The sequence below is a fragment of the Ictidomys tridecemlineatus genome, chromosome 10, assembly GCF_052094955.1.
Source record: "Ictidomys tridecemlineatus isolate mIctTri1 chromosome 10, mIctTri1.hap1, whole genome shotgun sequence".
In the NCBI taxonomy this organism is placed as follows: domain Eukaryota; kingdom Metazoa; phylum Chordata; class Mammalia; order Rodentia; family Sciuridae; genus Ictidomys; species Ictidomys tridecemlineatus.
Window position 1 is genome coordinate 64,099,356 of NC_135486.1, and position 22,907 is coordinate 64,122,262.

At 41.7% G+C, this 22,907-nt stretch overlaps 1 protein-coding gene across 11 annotated transcripts in view; it reads left to right on the forward strand.

Annotated features, from left to right (window-relative positions):
• The window catches only part of Ryr2 (ryanodine receptor 2), a 505,092-nt gene that overhangs the window by 306,164 nt on the left and 176,021 nt on the right, over window positions 1-22,907 (forward strand). For 7 of the 11 annotated variants that reach the window (XM_078023103.1, XM_078023102.1, XM_078023106.1 and 4 more), the window contains exons 28-36: window positions 264-378; window positions 1,283-1,443; window positions 1,882-1,911; window positions 3,199-3,358; window positions 3,685-3,771; window positions 6,846-7,072; window positions 14,794-15,589; window positions 16,046-16,246; window positions 21,791-21,896. In XM_078023103.1, coding sequence (XP_077879229.1) covers window positions 264-378; window positions 1,283-1,443; window positions 1,882-1,911; window positions 3,199-3,358; window positions 3,685-3,771; window positions 6,846-7,072; window positions 14,794-15,589; window positions 16,046-16,246; window positions 21,791-21,896 — 1,883 coding nt within the window. The remainder of the gene's footprint in view (window positions 1-263; window positions 379-1,282; window positions 1,444-1,881; window positions 1,912-3,198; window positions 3,359-3,684; window positions 3,772-6,845; window positions 7,073-14,793; window positions 15,590-16,045; window positions 16,247-21,790; window positions 21,897-22,907) is intronic. The other 4 variants (XM_078023113.1, XM_078023105.1, XM_078023111.1 and 1 more) reach the window with 1 other exon arrangement.

Genomic DNA, 22,907 nt, shown 5'->3' on the forward strand with positions numbered 1-22,907 from the left:
TCTTGTTTACTTTTGTGGGGTCATTCCTGGTTGTAGGGGCTTGCGCTGGGCATTAAAGGGCACTGAGGAACACCCGTGAAGATGCCAGTGGCACTCCATCCTCCTCTAACCACAACCAAGAGTATCTCTACATGGTTCCCAAAGCCCCCCAGGGAGCACAGCTGCCCTGGTTGAGGACCACGCAGGCATGGGTTGTAGGCTCACATTTGATGTAGGCAGAGCATTTTATTGTTCTTTATTCCTGATTCTTTCCTATCTTTTAGATTTTTGCTTAGAAGAACAAAGCCAGATTACAGCACCAGCCACTCCGCAAGGCTGACGGAAGATGTCCTTGCTGATGACAGGGACGACTATGACTTCCTGATGCAGACTTCCACGGTAGGCGGTGGCAGCTGCTGTTGCTGACTCTGCGTCTTGGCTCCTGTACTTGGACTCAGTGTATCCAGCAACATGCTTTAATGATTTGTTTGTATTTTTAGATATATTTCAGGGAAGGAACATTTGAAAAAAAATTTATATGTTGTGATGTATATTATGCAATAAGAGAGCTATTTTAGGGAAAAAGTCCTTAATGACACCCAAAACCCAGATTTTGCTGTCCTGTTTCTTGATGAAATTTCAATTTGCCACTTGACTTTTCTAAGTGCATATAGTTTCTTTCACCCTAAATAATTTGTCCTGTTCTGTGAGAGCTCAGGTTTTGCTCTCTGCCACGTTAAATTTTCAAAAGTACTCTCCCCAAATTGCCAGACAGGAAAAAACAGCCCTGTCTGTTGTAGAGTGCGCCCACATTTGAGCTTGATGTTCACATGTTAGATCTGAATTTCTTCAGAGTGATTGTAAAGTGTCAGAATATACTTATCAGAGATAGGGGTGGCCTGGCCTCAAAGAGGCATAGGTGAGTGTTGCTGCATAGGAAGATGGATGCTGTTGTTGCATACATATACCGAATGTGCATACGCATATGTGTGTATGTACACATGCAGACATGCATGCACACTTGGGAGTGTGTAAAAACCTCCACTCATTCAGCATATTTGCTCAGATAATCTCTTCTCTCTTTTCCACTATTTCTGAGTTAATTCTGGATCTCTGGTATAAAACATTTCTGACTTGTCAGTGTCCGTCTTTCATGCCTAAAACATTTTAATCTGGCCAACTGACTTTAAACAAAGAAGTATGTTCTTGGGTACTATAAAGAGTTAGACAGCCACTATCAGTGTGAATCAAGATACAGTTGCTCTGCTTGGCTGTCCAACACCTGGTCTTTCTGTCTCGGCAGTACTATTACTCAGTGAGAATCTTTCCCGGACAAGAACCTGCTAACGTCTGGGTGGGCTGGATCACGTCGGATTTCCACCAGTACGATACAGGCTTTGACTTGGACAGAGTTCGCACAGTGACAGTCACTCTAGGAGATGAAAAAGGAAAAGTGCATGAAAGGTTGGTTTTCCTCAGTGTTTTTTTTTTTTAAAACATAAATGGCATCTGAAAAAAAAAATTGGTAAATCTAGATATTTTTGTTTCTTGGATTTTGTGCCCAGGATATATCTCTAGGAACAGTATAATCAAGCCATTAATGCCCATGTCCTTTTTGTTACTTCTATAAACCAACAAGGACTCTATTAAAAGCAAAGAGCGTCCATAAGAATGGGCAATACCTCTGTGTTCCTTAGGCAGCAACACTCATAACCGGGGTTGCCAGGACTTAGGCTTTGTTTTAGACGCAGGAGGGTGACCGTGAGGTATTTGGCATGTCTGATAAGTATTTTGGGAAGTGGATGTGTGGTGGGAAGAGTTGTGGCGGCAGTGTGGGTTGGTAGTTGAAGCCAGGTGGGTGTGTTTGAACTCAGACTGAGGAGCAGTGGGTTCTTTCCTCAGCTTTGCCTTTGACTCGCTGTGTGGCTTTGGGTAAGTCAGTTACACTTTCATCCTTTTTCATTTGTAAAACAAATCAAACTCAAACCAAACCTTCAAAAAAGTGAAGAAGGCTATCTTCCTTGCAGAATAAGACAAGAGAAGATCTGACCATTCGCTTCTCCCCTTTGTGCCCATGCATCCTCTCTGATCTGCTGTGACAGGTCTCAGCTGAGTCCTCCATGGCGTTGCTTTCCTTCTACACCTGCGCCATCCTTCTCGGTGACTGGGAAACTCGCTGTCCTACCCTCAGGTTGTCACATGTGAAGTGACTGAGCACTCGAGATGGGGGCTGAGCAAAAAATCCTAGATGAGGAGTATTTTGTATCCAGAGGGGACCCCAAACCCCACATTGAGTATTTTTAGCCTTGAATTTGATTTTAAAAGATGGCAACAGTGTAAAGAAACAGCTGGATGGGTGAACTGACAGAAGATTTTGGTGTAGGGAACAGAGGACAGGGAAGGGTCGTTGAATCTTAAGTACTGAGTGCAAAGGGACGCAGCCTGAATTTGATTGTCCAAAACTGGCCTCATCCCAGCCTGTGTGTTCTCCCCTCCTGCTTGCCTGCCTTGGCTAGTCTTGCTACTGTGCTCATCTACAGTGCCGGAGGAGGAGCGGAGATGAAGCTCAGGGCACTGAACTTTGTACCATCTCCAATAAAGGTTTTGGTGGAGGTCAAAATCAGGTGGTTTTGCTGTTAACATCTCTGATTTTGTGCATAATTCTAGTTAACTTCCTCTCTCATAACAGATCACCAGGAATTATTCATAAAGGGGCATAATTTTAGCCAAATTTTAAAGACTTTTGAATCACAATTGCTCATGCGGAATTTGCCTAAGGGCTTTGATGGTGTTTGGAAATGAACGTTTCTCATCGCAGAATGAGCAGTTAAAAAAAGAGATGAAAATTACAAATTTTGATGATGATTAAATAGTTGAGCTTTTTTGAACCTCAGAAAAAGGTCCAGTTTGGTTTGAGTTTTCGGAGAGAAGGTGCAGTTCAGTTCTTATTTGGTTCAAACTCGTTGACTTGTCTCCATTAGGTGTGGAATTTAGAGGCGTGTCAGCCCTGGCTCAGAACGTCCACCGCAGTCAATGGAGTTTTGCTCAGAATCACAGAATCCGGCCCATTCTGCACCTCTCCCATTACAGCATGAGCTTGTTGCTTGCGCCGCATAATTTAGGTTTAGTTTGCAAGATGTACATGCTTTTTCTTATATCTGCAATCAGACAAAGATAAAAATGTTCTCTCTCTTTTTTTTTTTTTTTTTTGCAATCCAGTATCAAACGCAGCAACTGCTATATGGTGTGTGCAGGAGAGAGCATGAGCCCCGGCCAAGGACGCAACAACAACGGGCTAGAGATCGGCTGTGTGGTAGACGCCGCCACGGGGCTGCTCACGTTCATTGCCAACGGCAAGGAGCTGAGCACATACTATCAGGTACTTGATCTGTGACGGCCTCATGCTTGAGGTAGGAAGAGGTGTTCTCACCGTAAAGAGAAACATATTGTGATATCAAAAGATAAATTAGAAATTAAGAGGAAAATGGAAACAAATGGGTTAATAATGTGTGTTTACTTCTGTTGAATATCAACAATGCCTAAGCCATTCATTCCTCTGAAAATATTCAGGCATAAGGAAGTACTCCCACTAATTATTGAGAGAAGATACTCACAGGAGAGAGGAGAATTCCCTTGTTTTTAGGAAGAAGATGCCTTCTGTCTTCTTTCTTTATTAATCACACTTCATCTGTGTGTTTGTTGAAGGTGGAGCCAAGCACAAAGCTGTTTCCTGCAGTGTTCGCACAAGCTACGAGCCCCAATGTGTTCCAGTTTGAACTGGGAAGAATTAAGGTAAGGGAGGCTGTTGCCTAGTATTGCATTTGTGTCATTTCTGTGGGGTCTAACATGTACTTCAGATGAATTCACTGTATTTTCAGTGCTGATGTGGATCAAGCCAGTCACTCTCTGAAGCAAAGATAGCCATGTTTGTAACATAATTCAAAAGAGCTTATCTTTGATTATCTTAAATATATTATTCAATAACACTAGACTTAGATACAAGAAAAGTGCCCAATTCCAGACAATACAGTGATCACTGGACTCACTGGTGGGCTTATTTACAGAGGTGGATACTTCAAGTGGGGCTGCTTAGAATGATGGCATGAGCAGAGTCCTCTGGAGATGTTGCTGGAGGCACAGCTAAAGCTGGTCTGTCAGAAGGAAGAGGTGACCTGCTGGTTGATCACCAACTGCCAATTTAATTGGTGCTCTGATTATGTTGGCCAGGAGAGGGCTTTCTTAGGGAGAGAATGTATGTAAGAGTAGAAGGGTTGAAAGTTAGGAGTTCAGTGTGATTATAACTGGGAATGACTTCTGGAAGTGGCTGGACATTGCTGACCAAGTCCAGATTGAAAGGCCTTGAAGGCCATGCTAAGACACTGGCACCTCGTAGAGGAGCAGTTATTGGAGATTTGAGTGTAATGAGACTTGTTTTGGAAAGCGAGTTAGTAGTACCATGGAGCGGGGATCTGGCAGCTGCAGGTAGGTGTTGACGATTATAGTTAATGAGATTTGGGAAAGTCAAATGGGGAGGAAGTGATAAATGAACTGTTTTATAGGAGAAATTGATGGGATTGACAGTGAATTGGAATTGATAGGATTTGTCAATTGGAATGAAGTACTAGAATCAGGATTTGTTCAAATTTTTTTTAGTTTGGACAATTTGTGGATACTGATGCTACACATAGGAAAAGCTTATTGAAAATCACAAAAAGAAGTTGAAATTAATTTTGCAATTTTAAAATTGAGGTGTCAAGTACACATTGGGGTGAATGCAGTATAGTTTTTCCAGTCCTGCTCAATGACCTGGGACATTCTTAAACTATGAGCACATTCTCTACCTCTCTAAAATAGGTCTTATGGTATCTGTTTTATAGGGTTAAAATAACTAAAAGTCTTAAACTGAGGCTGATACATAGCATCTTCTCAATAAATTTTTATAAAATACATATGTTTAATACAAATGTACACATACACCTATATACAGTTGTGCCCCAAGAAAGAGAGCTAGGCTGGAGATCGAGCTTTTAGTAATATTAAGTCAGGTGGAATTCATCTTTTCAAGTAAGTGAATTCCCTGAGGGTGAATGTAGAGAGTGAGAAGGTGACTGGGTAGAGACACTGGTGTTACCAACCAAGAGGCTGAAGACACACAGCTGGGAGTGTAGGAAGAGAAGTAAAGGAAATAGCTCATAGAAGCCATGCGAAGAGAGGGTTTTCAGAATTGGAGTGGCCACAATCTCAGATACAGATGCCATAGCAAGGTAGACTAAAGGAATCCGTAGCCTTTATTGAACCAGGCAGGTTCTAATGACCTCTCCGGAAGAACTTCAGGGACATGATGAGAGAAGCTTGTGTTACCTTGAATTCGAGATCAAAGGTGAAAGGAAGGAGCAGCAAGTTGATGCCTGTTATAATTATAGAAAATTTGTCAATCAGTAGCCGTTTCTGAGGACTCTGATTGGTATTTTGAGTTGTCCATTTGGTATTTCCATCTGGATGTCTAATTGACATCTTCAGCTGACCATGTCCTCACTGGACTCAGTATCAATGTTCTCCCCACCCTGCCTGACTTTCCCTCTTCCCCATGTTGGGTAATAACAAATCCAGTTGCTTGGGCCTCAAACCTGGAGTCATCCTGGACTTCCCTCCTATATTTCTGCATCCCAGGTCCAGCCCAGGTAGATCCTCTACCTGCTGACCTCCCACACCATTCCTTCTGCTGGTCACCTTTTCTGACGTCTGTGATGTCATTTCTCATCTAGTTGACTCCGGTTGTTTCTAGATGGGTTTCTAATTCACCTTTGCCCATCTGCTTGCCATGCAACTGAGTGACTCTCACTGCTTAAAAACACAAGTCAGGTCAGATCAGTGTACTGCCAAGAGCCCCGGAAGCCCTGGTTCCTTGAGAATGAAACCTAGATGTGGAGTCCCTGAAGAGACCTGACGTACATTGCCTCTCTGACTCCCTTTCCTGTGCCCTAGCACGGTGGCCCCAAGCTCCTCCTTAAACTTCCTCTGCAGGTTCTTTGCCCTGCATATTTCCTCTGCATGGAAATTTCTGCCTCATATACCTACATGTTCCTTCTCTGTTTGGTCTTTCTTTTAATGTCACCTTCTCTGATGACCAATGGTTTATAATTGCTGTCCTATGTTCTGATTTCTCTATTCTGGTTTGCTTCCCACCCCCATGCCATGATATCTTTTCTAACATACTACTTAATTTATTGATTTTTTTAAAAATTTTATATCTCCAAGAAAAATGGAAGTTGGGCCTGGGCAATGTAGCTCAGTGGTAAAGCACTCGCTGAGCTAATGCAAGGCCCTAGGTTTGACTTCACTGCTACAAGATAAAAAACAAAAATAAAGCTGTATGAGGGCGGAGGTTTTATTTATTATGTTCATTGGAATGTTCTTAGTACCCAAAACAGGAAATAGGAAAGGACTTTAAAGACAAGGCACCTCCAGCATGTGGTGGGAGCTCTCCAGAGAGGAATAGGTGGAAAGTCATACAGAGATGGAAGGTCCATATTTGCATGTAGTCCCAGAAGAGGAAAGCAGGGATGTGTCAGGATCTAAGTAGAGAAATGACCTTTGAGAAAAGGCAAGACTTTTCTTTTCCTAAGACTGGCCAAAGCTGCATTTTTGGAGGTAGATGAGAAATAAATTGTCTTGTTTAATACCAAATTAATTCCATTTTCTTGGTTGATAGCCGGGTTTATCTGTTGGGCTGTCACTGGTATGTAGTATAAGAGGGAGTGGGTTAAGGTGGAGAGTATGATGGGGGACAGAGGGTGAGAAGCCATTGCTTTGGCAGCTCTAAGGGATATTGTAAATCTACCCCTCTCTGCTTCCCCATCCCCTAGAACGTGATGCCTCTCTCTGCGGGATTGTTCAAGAGTGAGCACAAGAACCCCGTGCCCCAGTGCCCACCACGTCTCCATGTGCAGTTTCTGTCACATGTCCTGTGGAGCAGGATGCCCAACCAGTTTTTGAAGGTGGACGTCTCACGGATAAGCGAGCGCCAAGGCTGGCTGGTGCAGTGTCTGGATCCTCTGCAGTTTATGTCTCTCCACATCCCCGAGGAGAACAGGTCAGCCCTGCACATCCTTCACTGTCCTATTGGGATGCTGCAATCAGACTTGGGCCCAGGGTTCAGAGATGGCACCAAGGAACAGACTGAGGTTTGAAAAGTCTGGTTGGCATTGAAATTATGATTCTGTATGTTCCAGGTTTAATTCTGTTTCCTGCTCACTTTGCTATATATAAAAAATGATACTTCAGTTCCAAATGCGACTGTTAGTGTCAGGCTCTGTCCTTCCCTTTTCTTTTACCTTGAGACGACATAGCAGTATTGTCATCTGCATTTCAGACAGGTGCACCTGCAATGTGACTCAGGACTTAGCAGAGTGGTGAGATCAGAGTTGTGAGAGATTGAAGGTGGAATCAGGAATCACTTAGTTCAGCTCTTCAGTTTATAGATGTGAAGAGCCCAGAGTCCTTGATGAAAGAAAGGTGTGACAGTGTTGTGAGCCCTTTCAGATCAATTTATGTGTGTTCTAGACAGGATTAGTAATGACAAAACATAACAAAAACTCAAACGTAGCTTCATTTATGATTTTCAGTTTTTCCATATGATTGTGAGTTAATTGTATAGATTTCACTTTAGCAGACATATTATTAATAAGGATCTAAATATATGCTTTTAACCAAGATTTCCCTCCAAAAGTTAGTCACAAGTTGACTGAAAACATGGCATGAAAACAGCATAAAGACCAATATACTTGTTCTCTTGGATTTTTAATCTAAAAATGGTTGTAGGAGCTATGTCCATTTCTATATCTCTTTATGTGCTTGGCATTTCCATTTGATTTTAAGTCCTTTAACATTTACTTTTGTGGCCAGGGGTGGAGCTCAGTGGTGAAGTGTTCCCCTAACTCATGGAGCGCCTGGGCTTGATCCCAGCATTACCAGAAACAACAATAGCATTAAACCTGTCAGTTCCTCAAAACATGAAATACTGAGTCATCAGGTGCCCCATCTCTGTTTCTCAGTATGTATTCAAATGAAAACCTGTCCCCCAAGTAGTACAAGAACGTACAGAGAATCATCATTCACAGTAGTTAAAGCAGGAGCAACCCCTGTGTCCACCAATGGATGAGTAGATAAATCTATCCACATTACTTGACCACAAAGAGGACTGGAGTACAGATAGACACTACAAACTAGAACCTGGCAAACATATGCAGTGCAGGAAGTCAACCACCAGAGACCACAAACTGTGGCAGCTCTTCTGCAACAGGAAGTAGACTGGTGGTCACCAGGGCTGCTGAGGGGTTCTGGATTCCCCCTGGGTGCTGAGAAGTCCTTGGTATGACTTATGGCAGTGGCTACAAGACTCCATTCATGGGTAAAGACTACTGCCTATGTGCATTATATAAGTGAATTGGACAGTATGCAAATTGTAGCTTCACAAAGACATTTTAACATAAAAGAAAGTCAAAGAAAAATTAAATGTGCCACTGAATTGTTTACATTTGTTTATGTATCTTTGTGAAATACTAGAAAAATACATATTTTATAATGTATTCTTGGTTATGATTAGATTTTATTTTTAATTCCATACTTACGTTTTGTGAGGTAACTTTTTTATCAGAATTTTGCATTTGAAGATGTTTCTAACAAATACACTGAACAATCCAAAGAAACGTAACATTTGGGAAGGAGTATGTCTTTATGAGGGAAGCACATTCTCTCCCTGCTAAGAGAATTTGAATGTTCTAATAGAATATTTTAATGTGCCATGATCATAAACTCAAGATATGCCTGTGCCATGGCCTACTCTATGGTGGCCATTAATTCGGAAAACCAAGAAGGAGCAATGAGGGATTGAGAAAAGATGAACACACACATAGAGAAAGCTTGGAACAGATGGTACTCCATCCTCTGATGGCAGAACAGTGACCAGAGTAAGCTCAGCATGTTTATTGTATAGGTTTTTATCATCAAAGGTTACTTGTGGGAAAGGTTTTGCAAAGCAAACAGACTGAAGGATGCAGCCCTGGTGAGACATTAAGGTTATTTTGGTGTGCTCAGAATTCTCTATCCCTGGGAGCTGGTGCCTGACCTCAAAGTCCAGGCTGGGCATCACCATAACAACTGGGTAATCTTGATCTGCACCTTTGCCCAGGAAATTCCCAGTGCAAACACAGCCACAAGGCAGTCAGAGGCCATGATCCAAGTCACTGCTCGCCACATCTCTCCCTTTTAAATTTTTAAAATATAACCAATATATGTCTATTCTGAAGTGTTACATCTGGGGTCAGATGAGCTTGCAACTGACTGTCCTTTGTCCTGTTCTCTTTTTCCCTTTGAGTATGGGAACCCTTACTGCTCTAAGGAGAAATGGGCAATGACCACTCTGGCTGCTTCAGCCTGAGCAGGGGCAACATAGGCCAAGGAGTTTGGGATTCCCCCCTAGGAATGTTTTGAACACTTGAGGGATCTGATGCAAAATTCTAGTTTGGAAAGAACAGGTTGTAAAGTCATCTGAGAGGTGGGTACTTCCATGACAGAAACAAGGACTCACGAGTATTGGAATGAGATCAATATAAAATAAATAAATATGATGACGATATAGAGACCAGCAATTTTTTCTTTTAGTAGGAGGTGCAAGAGCTAAGAAATTGTATTGACAGATAAGAGCAGGTTGATGTTTTAAGAAATCCTTATTACTTTAACTCATAGATAATTAAACTTTGGTTTATATCAACATTGATATTTTATCTTAGGAAAAGCCTTGGATAACTTCAACTGATTGTACTAATTATATATAACCAATTTACTTACAAACTTTCTAAAATTTACCCTTCACAAACCTCCTGCAACTTAAACAAAACTTCTGCAGTTTACTTGGAAATTCTGTAACTTTTTATTTTTATCACCTAAAGACATTGTATATATAGAAATATTTACTTTTTCCTTCTGCTTTTTATATTTCTATACCTAGAATCTTCTTATATCTCTTACCCTCCTTTTTAAATACTAAAAAATATTTTCATACCTTTTCATATCTCCTTTGTAACTCTTGATCCCTTTTTAAATTTACATTCTGAAACCCTTATGAAATTTCCAAGTTTAGATAAATTACTCCACTTTAATAAGATGGAATATTTTTAATATCTCTCCACTTTAATAAGATGGAATATTTTTTAATATCTAAATTATACTTTGTATATGAATTACACCAAATAGAATCTTTTCTCTTAATAACCTTATTTTAGTGAAGACACAGACACTAAAGCAAACTCAAACTTTTTTCATTTAACAATTTATTAAAATACATTTAATGTTTAAATATATTACCTATGGAATTTAAGAAGTTAAGAGTACTTGATTTTATATTTGGCAATTTAACTTTGTGAATTAATCAGATGTATCCTTTAACATGTTTCTGAAGATTGATCTCATTTAGGTAAATCCCATTTACTTATTCTAACTATAAAAAGCAGGATATCAGACAAGTGTAGTTAATAGTTTTTATCAGATCAGAGTTTACTTTTGGCTCAGATTAGAGTCCTGAAATCCCCCATAAATATTTTTCAAGGAAAAGAATATTTCTATATATGAGACCATTCTGTTTTTCTCCCAGTGCTGTAGTGTTAGGGAGGAACTAGTTAAGGAAGGACGGTGGAGTGTGAGAGCGGACAAGATAGTCTAAAGGTCCCACAAGCAGCTTGAATTCAAAAGTGACTTGTTTTTTTTCCTTTCAAGCCAGTTTTGAATAACTGCCACTGCAATTTACATTTTTAAATGCAAGTCCAGGAGAGAGAGAGAGAGAGAGAGAGAGAGAGAGAGAGAGAGAGAGAGAGAGAGAGAGAGAGAGAGAAAGAGAGAAAATAGATATCTGGCAGAAGCTGAGAAGCAAGGAAAGCTGCTGTTTTGAGCTTGAGAGGCAAAACCTTATGCATAGAGCATTTTAATTATTTTTTCCTTTTTTGCTTACATAGAGATTCCTTTCTTTGAATCCAGCATGGCCTTTGTTTACACCAGGTATAAACTTGCTCTTCGCCTTTCTTTGATATGTCCTCAGAAGCATCCCCTCATCTAATCACTGAAGTTCCCCTGTGTCTGGCCAGTGTTCAGGTGCCAACTGTTGTGGCCTGCTCTGCTGCAACTGTTAATTCACAAACTGTTAAGGGGTGATGGGAGAATTGAGAAAAGATGAACACATACATAGAGAAAGCTGGGACCAGGTGGGGCACTGTCCTTTGATGGAGTAACAGTGACCCAGAGCTATCTCAGTACATTTATTATATAGGTTTTTTTCATCAAAAGGTTGTTTGTGGGAAAGGTTCTTCAAAGCAGGCTGACTGAAGGATGCAGCACTGATGAGACATTAGGGTTATTTTGTTATGCTCAGAATTCTCCTGGTGCCTCACTCAAAGTCCAGACTGATATAATTCTGTGACCTTGCACAGAGCCATCTCAGACTGGGCATAACCATAGCAACTGGGCAATCTTGACCTGAACTTTTGCCCAGAATGTTCCCAGTGCAAACATAGTCATGAGGCAGTCAGAGGCCATGATCCAAGTCTTTGCTCTCCACATGCCTCCATCTTAATAATGCATAATTTATATTAATTTCCTGTGATAAGTGAATAAATTTTTATTAGAGATCATAAAGGATTTGAAGTAGTTTTCCAACATACATGAAACATGAATGCATAAATGAGTAGTTGGAATCCAGTTGCAGAGAAAAAAAGTGTAGAAAAATGGCCAACCTGGTGCAGACTGCTGCATGGTGGTTCACACTACGACTCGCTGGGGCTGGTGGTGAGGTCTCTGTGGGTTTTGTGCTTCCTAGAGCCAAAGAAAAACCCTGATGCATTTCAAAACTCACATTCCAGAAGAAAGGTACCAACTGGTGATGGGGAGAAATCTTCCTCTGATGGCCCAGTGACAGGGCACTTCCTGGAAAGTGTGGGACTGTGGCATGCAAGTCCATTTTAATACTTATTTTTTTAGGGTTTTTTTTTTTTAGTCATTGATGGACCTTTATTTACTTATTTGTATGTGGTTCTGAGGATTGAACCCAGGGCTTCACACATGCCAGGCAAGTGCTCTACCACTGAGCCCCAGCCCCAGCCCCAGCCCCATTTTGCTTCTTCTTAACATGTCTCAGTTAATAGTTTAATTTGCTCTTGGGAGGGGACAGTTTTGCCTCCTTTACTAGATGGTCAGTTCCCTGTGGGCAAGAGTCTTGTGTGTTCTATTCCCCATTACATCATCTCTGTACAGTGATTAATACATAATGCACTCATTGATACTGGATAAATATGTAAATGATATATCAAGATATGAAAGAATTTCTCCACTGGGGACTGTTAATGAGTAAGATGAATTGTGCTACAATAACAAACTACTCCCCAAAATGTCAATGATGTGCGACATATCTCTTTCTCATATTGCACAGATCGTAGGTCCCCTACAACTCTGCTCCAGATGGGGGGATATACTGTGGTGTGACCATATGCCTTCCTGCCCCAACCCAGGATTGATATGCAAAATGACTCACAGAATCTTCCAGGCCTTTAAGAGTTTCTATTTGGTAGATACTATGTTCACATATCACATATTAAGTCCACTTGCATTTAAAAAAATTTTTTAAAATTTGTTCTAATTAGTTATACAAGACAGTAGAAATGCATTTTGACACATTGTACAGAAGTGGTCTACTTGCATTTTATTGACCAAAACAAGTTCTATGCTCAAACCCAGAATAGGGCTGGCAAGATGACTCTGGCTGTAGAAAAGGAGGAGAAGGAGAAGATGACAATAATATAATCTTAAGCATGTGCTAGAGAAGTACAGAGTGATATATTGTAATTGTCATTAAATAAAATAATGTGCTATTTCTTTTGCCACACCAGCTTAAGTCATACTTCATAAACATATAATTTAGTCCAAGTATGCTCTTTGGACATCATTGATTAAAATATTGTAAAGTTATGAGACATTAACTCCTGCTATGTTCTTGGAACGGGGTATAAAATAATGAACAAAACAGATATGGCACTTGCCTTCAAAGACAGGTAGGGAAGAGAACTCCTTTAAAGACTGGAACCTGGGATCATTAAGTGAATAACAGGGGAATGAGGTTGAGAGAATGAATGGAATGGACATAGAAGCAGTGGTGTGGGCAAGTAGTGTTCATATGTTGTTTCTAACAAGGATCTTGAGAGAAATTAGTAGACCCGGCTGTGCTCTCCAAGGGAGGACCTGGAGTGCAGCTGTACTGGGTTGATGTGATGAACAGAAGATCTGAATTTTGACCATTGGCCAGTCTGAGCTCTAGGACAGTCTTCTGAGGACTTTAAGAGCCAGCCAGCACCTGGGCTACATTTCTTGGTGGGTTTGGGGAGCTTGATCAATTTTTCTTTTCCAAGAACTAGGTACTAGCTGTGGGTCCCAGAATTTTGTGGTTTTCTGGTAGCTTAGGTGTCCCATGGAACAAGTTGTCATTTGATTTTGATTTTTAATAATGAAGCCTCTGGTTCTAAGAGTTGGGAGGTGGATCTGGAACTGCACCATAAAGCCATTAAAGGCTTTCAACTGAACTCCTATGATGTGAAATGCAGAGGTAGTGTCAGCAGGCATAGCCAGGTTGATGGAGCCCCTTAGCACCAGGACAAAGCTCAGGAAGATCTTCCTTTAGCACCTGCTGTGTGCCAGGCATATCTAAGGTGCTAGAGAAATAGTCAACAGCACACACTAGTCCCTGCTTTCATGGAGAGAAGTACTCAAAACATCCTGCTAGATGAATGAAATTCCTTTGACTATATCACATTTCTATACTTTTTTAAAAAAAAAAAAATATATATATATATATATAATTTTTAGTTGTAGGTGGACGCAATACCTTTATTTATTTATTTTTATGTAGTACTGAGGATTGAACCCAGTGCCTCACACATTCTAGGTGAGTGCTCTACCACTGAGCCACAACCCCAGCCCCTCAAATTTCTACTCTTAATGCTGCAGTGTCACCCATGAATAATCTATATAATTAAGTAGCTTTGAACATATTACTACATCTAAGGAAGCTACATGTTCTGAAAGGAATAGCCTAGCCATAAGCTTTAGTGGAAGCACAGTGACCTGGATTAAGAACTCAGTGTGAACTCTTACTCCAGTAGAAGTTAGAAGTGCCCTCTTGTTTTGCCAAGTAGAAAACTCCATGCATAGTGCTTGTTTCATGAGCTACACAGACCTGGGTGGAAACATGGGCAGCTGAGAAGATATGTGGGTCTGTGAGGGATGCCTGTGGGGGTAGTTCATACCAGTGGATTTAGCATGCCGTCCACCTACATCTGATTGGTCAGGCTGACAGCCTAATGGTAGTGCTGAGAGGAGGGCAGCATGGTCCAGGCAAAGCTTTCTGGCTTCTTGTGCCAGGTTAGCCTTTTGGAAAAGGAGATTCACGGTTTCCCAGAGAGTGCTTAGATTCTGAAAAGGGCAGGTTCCAGATGTAGGTTGAAACTCATATGCCTAGAAGAGGTGCCCAGTACCTGGATGTTGTGGAAGACAGGGAAGATCTTAGATGAAGTAGCATTTGGCAATTTTCAGTGTCAAATTCTGGGTGGAAGAAAACTTGGAGAAGTGATTTTTAAAAGCCTATTATGCAGCTACCAAACATGCCACAGAAAATTAAAAGAAAATGGTGTCTGTTCCCATCCTCTTTGATTTTCCTAAGGGCTCTCTTTCAGTGGCCCATTTCCTAATGGTGCTGCCCCTCCTCTCACCCTCCCTCAGGTCTGTGGACATACTGGAGCTGACGGAGCAGGAGGAGCTGCTGAAATTTCACTACCACACTCTGCGGCTGTACTCTGCTGTCTGTGCTCTTGGGAACCACCGGGTGGCCCACGCCCTGTGCAGCCACGTGGACGAGCCTCAGCTGCTCTATGCCATCGAGAACAAGTACATGCCTGGATTGCTGCGCACAGGCTACTATGACCTGCTGATTGACATTCACTTGAGCTCCTATGCCACGGCCAGGCTCATGATGAACAATGAGTTCATCGTCCCCATGACTGAGGAGACGAAGAGCATCACTCTCTTCCCTGATGAGAACAAAAAGCATGGCCTCCCTGGGATTGGCCTCAGCACTTCCCTCCGGCCCCGGATGCAGTTCTCTTCCCCCAGTTTTGTGAGCATTAGTAATGAATTTTACCAGTACAGTCCAGAGTTCCCGCTGGACATTCTGAAGGCCAAAACCATACAGATGCTAACGGAAGCGGTTAAAGAGGGCAGCCTGCACGCTCGGGACCCTGTTGGGGGGACCACTGAATTCCTCTTTGTGCCTCTCATCAAGCTGTTCTACACTCTGCTGATCATGGGCGTCTTTCACAACGAGGACCTGAAGCACATCTTGCAGCTGATTGAGCCCAGTGTGTTCAAGGAAGCTGTCACACCAGAGGAGGAGGGCCACACCCTGGAGAAAGAGCTCAGTGCAGAAGACTCGAAGCTGGAGGGAGCAGGTGACGAAGGGGGCAAGAGACCCCAGGAAGGCCTGCTCCAAATGAAGCTGCCTGAGCCCGTCAAACTGCAGGTAACCAGAAGAAAGACTCCTGTCAATTTCAGAATTGCCAAGTATTATAGCATGTACATAGTTTTCTTCTAAGGTGCATTAGCTACTGCCTTCCTTCTCCAGTCTTCAAGTTATCACCCAGTTACGGGAAGCATTCTGTTCTAGTACTCATGATGAAGACTTTCCTGGATGGCTCCTTGCCTGCCACTCCGTCTGAGTCCACTGGCCATACCACCTGTGACTGCAAGAGGGGGCTCAAAGTCTCAGTGTCCACCACAGGGATGTATTTGCTGTTTGGGCCTAAACAAATTATGTTTTTTTCCCCAGGACCGAGCATGTTGACACCTACACAAAATTAGGATTCATTCTTTAAGGGAGGAGAGGGGGTAGCTGTGCATGTTTAACAGGCTGCAACTTGGGCTGCTCCAACTCTTGAAGGACTTAGAGTTAAACATGTCTTTTTAATTGTCTTTTCAGATGTGCCTATTGCTCCAGTACCTCTGTGACTGCCAGGTCCGGCACCGGATAGAAGCCATAGTAGCCTTTTCAGATGACTTTGTGGCTAAGCTCCAAGATAATCAGCGTTTCCGATATAACGAAGTCATGCAAGCCTTAAACATGTCGGCTGCACTCACAGCCAGGAAAACCAAGGAATTTAGATCACCACCTCAAGAGCAGGTACTTGAAGGACGTGCATGTGCTTCCTTTTTCCTTGGGAGTTAAGTGCATTCAGGATCTGTAGTTGAAAAATTGTGTCATACGTTGCAAGAGTGTTTTCTTGTTATCGTTGTATTCTGTTCAAACTAGCCAAATTAATTTAATCAATATTCTTAATTTTGCCAAAAGAATCTACTTGGTAGTCTGAATAGAAGAGGGACTTATTGACAGATATCAGGCATGTCCCAGACTCTCTGAGAAGCACATGTGCCAGAGTCTGAAGCTCTTTGGATAATGGCACTGCCTAAGCACAGAGGGTACCTTGGTGGGCATGAAACCTATTGCCGGGAACCTGTGACTGCCAGGACTCCAGGCAAGGTGCTTTCTGAGTGGCTCCTGTAGAAGAGCCAAATGGCTCTCCACATAGCTTCCTGGAGGCTCGACCACCCTGTTTATGGTTCTTTCTCAAATGACTCATCTCCAAATCCAGGTCTCTGTGTATGTTGCAGATTCCAGGGCACAAGATGGAGAGGGGCTGGCTAAAGAGTACAGCACACAGATGTCAGCTTCCATGTCTTTCACCTGCTGTCTCCTGTCTCCAAGTTAGCTCAGAGCAAAAGTGTTTACAGAGTAAGACAGAATTCATTCTTTTCACAACAGAATGTAATCTCGTTGGGGGATCAGAATGAACTTTTGTTTATTGCTGTAAATAGCATTTATTGAGCAGAGAACAAGTCTACCCTCTCATAGATGAACTGTCTACTAAAGGACTGTTGGAAGACTTCTGCTTCTGGAAAGATGGAATGCGTGTGCCTTTCCCTATTCTTCCTTTAAGTGCAACTACAATCCTGGATAGGGCATCTAAGAGGGCTATGTAAGGCAGAAGGAGGGCACTGGTTACAGAACCTGGGACTCATCAGCAGTGTGGTGGTGAGTCCCAAAGATTTTCTTCTGCCTCATCCATTCCAGATACAGAGCTGAAGAAGCCTTTGACCAAGAACACCAGTGGGCAGAGACAAGAAGGGCCTAATAGAAGCTTGCTCCTACCTGCCAAAGGACTGGGAAAGGGGCAGCTGAGCAAGATGAAAACTTCAGATAATAGCTATACCATAGTATCCAAAAGCCACAGAGAAGCTGCCCCCACTCCACCCCTACTCAGCAGACCAGCAGAGTGGGGAGTCCTAACATCCACTTGCAGGGCTATAACAAGTTGCCCCCAGAGGAGAGAGCTGGACTTCCATCCCTGCTGAGTAGTAGCAGGGACAGCCCCTCCCAGAGTGTCAATAGAGGCCAGGGAAGGACAGGCAGCCACCCTCTGACCTTTCCAGGGCTGGTGTCCTCACTAGAACTCCCACCCCTCCCCTGCAGCAACAGGGGCCCCTTCTCTAAATTTTTCTGCTGAATAGTGTCAGAGGAAGGCAGCTATGGCAGCCTTAAATGAGACCCAGAACTTACAGTACACCTGATGTTCTTCAGATGTCAATTAAAATAATTTATGATCCCAAGAACTAGAAGAACCTATGTGAAAAAAGACAATAAACACCAACACTGAGATGTCAAAGTCATGACAGAGCTTTTAGAGCAATTATCTCAAGATTGCTTCCAAATAGGAAAAAAAATGGGATTCTCAGCAAAGAAGCAAAAGATACCAAGTGGAAACTTCAGATCTGAAACATACAGCAGTTGAAATAAAAACCTCATTCAAAGGGCCTATCAGTGGACAGGAGAGGGCAGAGGAAAGAGCCAGTGAACTGAGAGGGACCAGTAGAAACAACTCCATCTGAGGAAAAGCAAGAAAACAGACCTTCAGAGGCCAGTTGGAGAGACTTAAGGCCTAACACCAAGATGCTGGAGTTGCTGAAGGACAGAAGAAGGTGAACCACAAATGATAACCGAAGATGCGGGGATGGAAACTTCCAGATTCACTAAAAGACAGGAGCCTGGGGACTCAAGAAGTTGATTAAACCCTCAGCATGAAAAGCCAAAGAATTCTATATCTAGATACCTCATAATCAAATTTCAGAAAACTAAAGATCTTGAAAGAAATGACACTTTTCCTACAGTTGGAAAAACAATTCTAGTGACAGCGAGCTTGTCATAGGGAAACATGCAGCCCAGTGGGAGGTGGCACAGTGCTGTTTGTCATGTGCGAGAGGAAAAGCTGTCAGCCTGAGTTTATGTGTAGACTCTTCAGGAGCAAAGGAAAACGGGACAGTCCCAAGTGAGGAGAAGTGGTGGGATGTGACTGCAGAGGGCTAAGGAGGGTCTTTGACAGAAGTGACAGAGGAAGAAAATCTGGAAAGTCAAGAAAGAACAGTGGAACGTGTTAGTATCTGGGTAAAAAATGCACCTTCCTTCTTTGGAATTCTCTGAATTATATTTGGGATTGAAGCTGGTGTTCTGAAGCTGTTGGGAGTGGTTCTCAATAGGTGTGTCGGAAAATTTCAAGACACATATTGTAACTGGGGGAGAATAAAGGAACATTAAAGGAGAATTTCTACACTTCAAACTGGTAAAATATTAATATTAGTAGTCTGTATAAGTTATGCAAAAATAGTATCATTAGCAACCTCCAAAAATGCTGTATAAAACCTACACTAAGAAATAACATGGAAGAATTAAAACGGATCCTATAAACTGATCAAGTTACCCACAGCCTGTTGGGGTAAATAAATCACAGATAAAACAACAGCAAGGAAAATGATAGTCTTAACTCATAGCCTGTTAATAATTATGTGAATATAAACAACCCATACAATGTGAAAGGAATTAGCAGAGTGAATTTTAAAAAGTCAATCCAAGTCTATAATGTCTAAACTCACTTCAAATATAATGATGTGGATAGGTTGATGTTGCGTTCCACGACTAAAGAACTCTGGGTCACTCCAGGTGAATTGCGCCACATGAAATAATCACACAAGAAACAGAGATACCTTTTTCTTTCAGTTCTGTGATGGCTCCTCTGACTGGGGTCTGTGAAAAAAAAACAGAGAAAGAGAGCAAGCACATGCAACCCTTTTATTGGGAAGAAGCCATTCAAATGAGTCAAGGGGTCAGGTTTCAGGGGGTTGATGTCTGCTTACTGTTATCTGCTGTCAGCAGATTGACATTTGGGGAGGCCACACCCAGAGGCAGAGCAGGAGAAGGGGACACACAAAGGGCATTTTCATGGTACATTCTATCCCAAACAGGGCAAAGGGGTAGGATTACAAAGGAACAGCTTAGTGTAGCTCAATCCCAGGAGTATGCCCACTCAGAAGACTGGCCTTGCTATTTGAGTGGGGAAAAGACCGAGTCACAAGTCATGGCACTACTGCGCCAGACCACAGTGATCTTTCAGATCCCCGTGGTGCATCTGGACTGGAAGGTGTGGTCACCCAGTGTGACTCCCCATAGGTTGAAAGGAAAATAATAAAAAATGATAATATGAAAAATATTAATTAAATGAAAGCAGGTGCCACATGGTGAAAGCAGACTTCAGCGTAAAGAGAATCTCTGGAGACAGAACATCATGCCATGATGAAGAGGTGCTTGAAGAGTTGCTTGTCAGGGAGAGAAGGGTCATGCACCGAGCTGCAGGGCCTCAGAGCAGGTGGAGGCAGAACTGACGGAACTGCAAGGAGAAGGGGCTGAGCCCACAGTTACGATGGGGACCCCAGCACCTTCGCCGCTGGGCAGGAAGAGCAGCCAGGACTGAACCTCATGTTGGTGCCTTAGAGGTTGACCTCATCCATGGGTGTTGACCTTGGTGGAATACTCCACCTAGCCACAGATGCCATGCTCTTTTCAAGGGCCTATAAAACATTTGCAGTGATGTATAACATCCTGGTCTATCAAATAACCTCAACTTAAAAAAAAAAAGGAATCTCATAGAATATTGTTTGATCCTGTTGGAATCCAATTAGAGATCAGTAGCACAAATATTTCAGGTGTATCTACAAATCCTTAAAAGTGAACAGTATACTTCTAATAATCAATGAGTTGAAGAGGATGTCTCAAAGAATATCTAAAAATACAGTGAACTGAAAAAAAGTAGAATATCACATAGAAAAATCTGTGACAAGATAAAGCAGTGCCCAGAGGGAAATATATGCCACTCAGTGCTTACATTTGAAAACACACATATTAATAATCTAGGTTGCCACCTTCTTAAGAATTTAGAAAACAGCAAGTAAAATAAACAAAGCAGGCAAAACCCAGATAGGCATGAATATAGACTAGGACAGAAGTCAGTGAAATCAAAAATAAGACATTTGTGGAAAAAATTAATCCAAAACCCAGTTACTTTGGAAAGGTTTAATGAAATTGACAAACCTCTGAAAAGCTCCCCCCCACAAAAAAGTGTGGGAAGATACAAATTACCAACATCTGGGTTGAAATGAGGTGTCGCTATAGACCCAGTGACATTAGAAGGATCATGTGAGATATTTTTGTCACTACAATAAAGTGGTAAGTAGCTGAGGTGACAGATGTATCAATTAACATGATTTACTCTTTCAAAAAGAGTGTATACATTTATTAAAGTATAAAGGTATATCTCCCATATGTATGTTTGTCAAATAATTTTTTTTCAAAAGTGGATCATAGGGAAATACATACATATATCGCATTTTGCTTTTAAAAATAACATTCTTAAAATGACAAAGAGATGGAAAATGGGTCAGTGGGTGACAGGAGTTAAGGCTGAGGGCAGGTAAGGTAGGGAAGTGGGTGTAGGCAAAGAGGAGGCATTGGGGCCTTTCAGGTAAAGGAGTCCTCCTGTGTTTTGAGCCTGTCTTACTGACAGCCTGCTGTGATGCTGTGCTGCAGGCCTAGGGTGTTACCATGGGAGGAATTGGGTGAAAGCTATACAAGCCCTTTGTATTATTTTTAACAATGTCATCTACAGTTATCTCAGAATACTTCAACAACAACTCCAAAAGTTACACAAAATTCTAATTTTAAAAGGAAAACATAGAATTGCATCTGACCTGTCTTTCCTTCATAAGTTTAATATCAATGTGTATAAACTAAATCAAATGGAAGACAGTATCCCACAGTTGGTTTCATTTAATCATTAAGAAAAGGAATCTCATAGAATATTGACAACAGTGTTGTCATCCATTTTATTATATTTTAATTTTTCCTTCTTTGCAGCTATATCCTCAAAACAAGTTCTTGAAGGTAATTAAAAAGTTTTTTAAAAAGTCAAAGAGAAAAAAATCATCAAAAATTATAGATACCAGTTAGAAAATAATGGAATTGGAGGAGAAGCATAGTAAATGACCTTTAAGAATTAGCTGGTAGGATCCCTTAGTTAAGGGTTTTAAACACATGCAGGAGTCTTATTGTAGGATGAAAGAGAAATTGACAATGCATGAGTTTTCCAGCCTGTGTAGCTTTGGATGATTTGACTTCTTTGTTGGTATTTGTTGGGTTGAGTAATGGACAGTGACTTGCCTGATTGGCCAATGGTTTGTGTACCTTCAAGGGCTGATTTCATACAACTTTGCTCTTTTCTTGGTATATCTTTCCGGAATTCACAATTTTCTCCCTGTTCCTCCTCCTTCCTGTTTTCCCTTCCAGATCAATATGCTTCTCAATTTTAAGGATGACAAAAATGAATGTCCATGTCCTGAAGAAATTCGTGACCAACTATTGGACTTTCATGAAGATTTGATGACACACTGTGGTAGGATCTTCTTGATTTGTAATTGCTATTAGATGGACATTCCTAATCCATACATCCTGGTTCACACTTAAGTATCTAGGTGAATAGCTCTAGCTCTGTTACACGTTCATATAATGGTATTTATTATGGCAGCATGGCTGACTGTCCCTCTGTGTCAAGTCCAAAGAGTCAGAAAAGTCAAGAGGCAGTGAGCTTGAGCAGAAGGTGGCTGAGAGCCTCTCTCGCTCACCTTCTTTTATTCACCACTAGGGAATCAGAAGAAGGGTGGGGACTTCAGGCAGGCACTTCTGGCAGAGAGATGAGTGTGCAGTTGGTTTAGTCAGTGGCTGTGAAGTTTCTGTAAAAGAAGATGAACAAGTCCTAGAGATCTGTGGTGCATGTGCCTGCAGGTAGCAGTACTGAGCTGTGAACTTGAAACTTTTATAGGGCATATCTCTTGTTAATCCTTCTGACAAAAAAAGCAGAAGGAAACTTAGAGGTGATGGATTTATATCTACAGCTTGATTGTGGTGATGGTTTCATGGTTGTACACCTGTGTTCAAACAAATCAAATTATGTACATTAAGCATGTGCCATTTTGTCTATCAGTGTGCCCTAATAAAGTTCTTTTTAAAAAATTTAAGTAATTTGATGACAAACAGTTAAAGCATTTATGCCTGTGTGCTGAGACCAGCATGGACAAACTCTAAGTTCCAATGAAGGGAGATGAGAAACATATAAAGACTCAACACATACAGATGATTTTGAAGATAAAGCTGGGTGTCAAGCAGAGTGCTGCTGTCTGATGAAAAACCAGATCTAAAGAGTTATGCCAGCAGTCTTTATTTATATATGTCTCATCAGTTTGAAGACTATGCAAGCATTATTCTTTGTATTCAGGAAAGTTACAGAAATTAGAAACATTTATGCAGCTTTTCCACAGTTGCAATGTGCAATGTTAGGAGCTTTGTGTGGTGCTCAAGGAGGTCCATTGTTTAAAGCTACTGTTAAATGGACAGGCTCAGGAGCAGC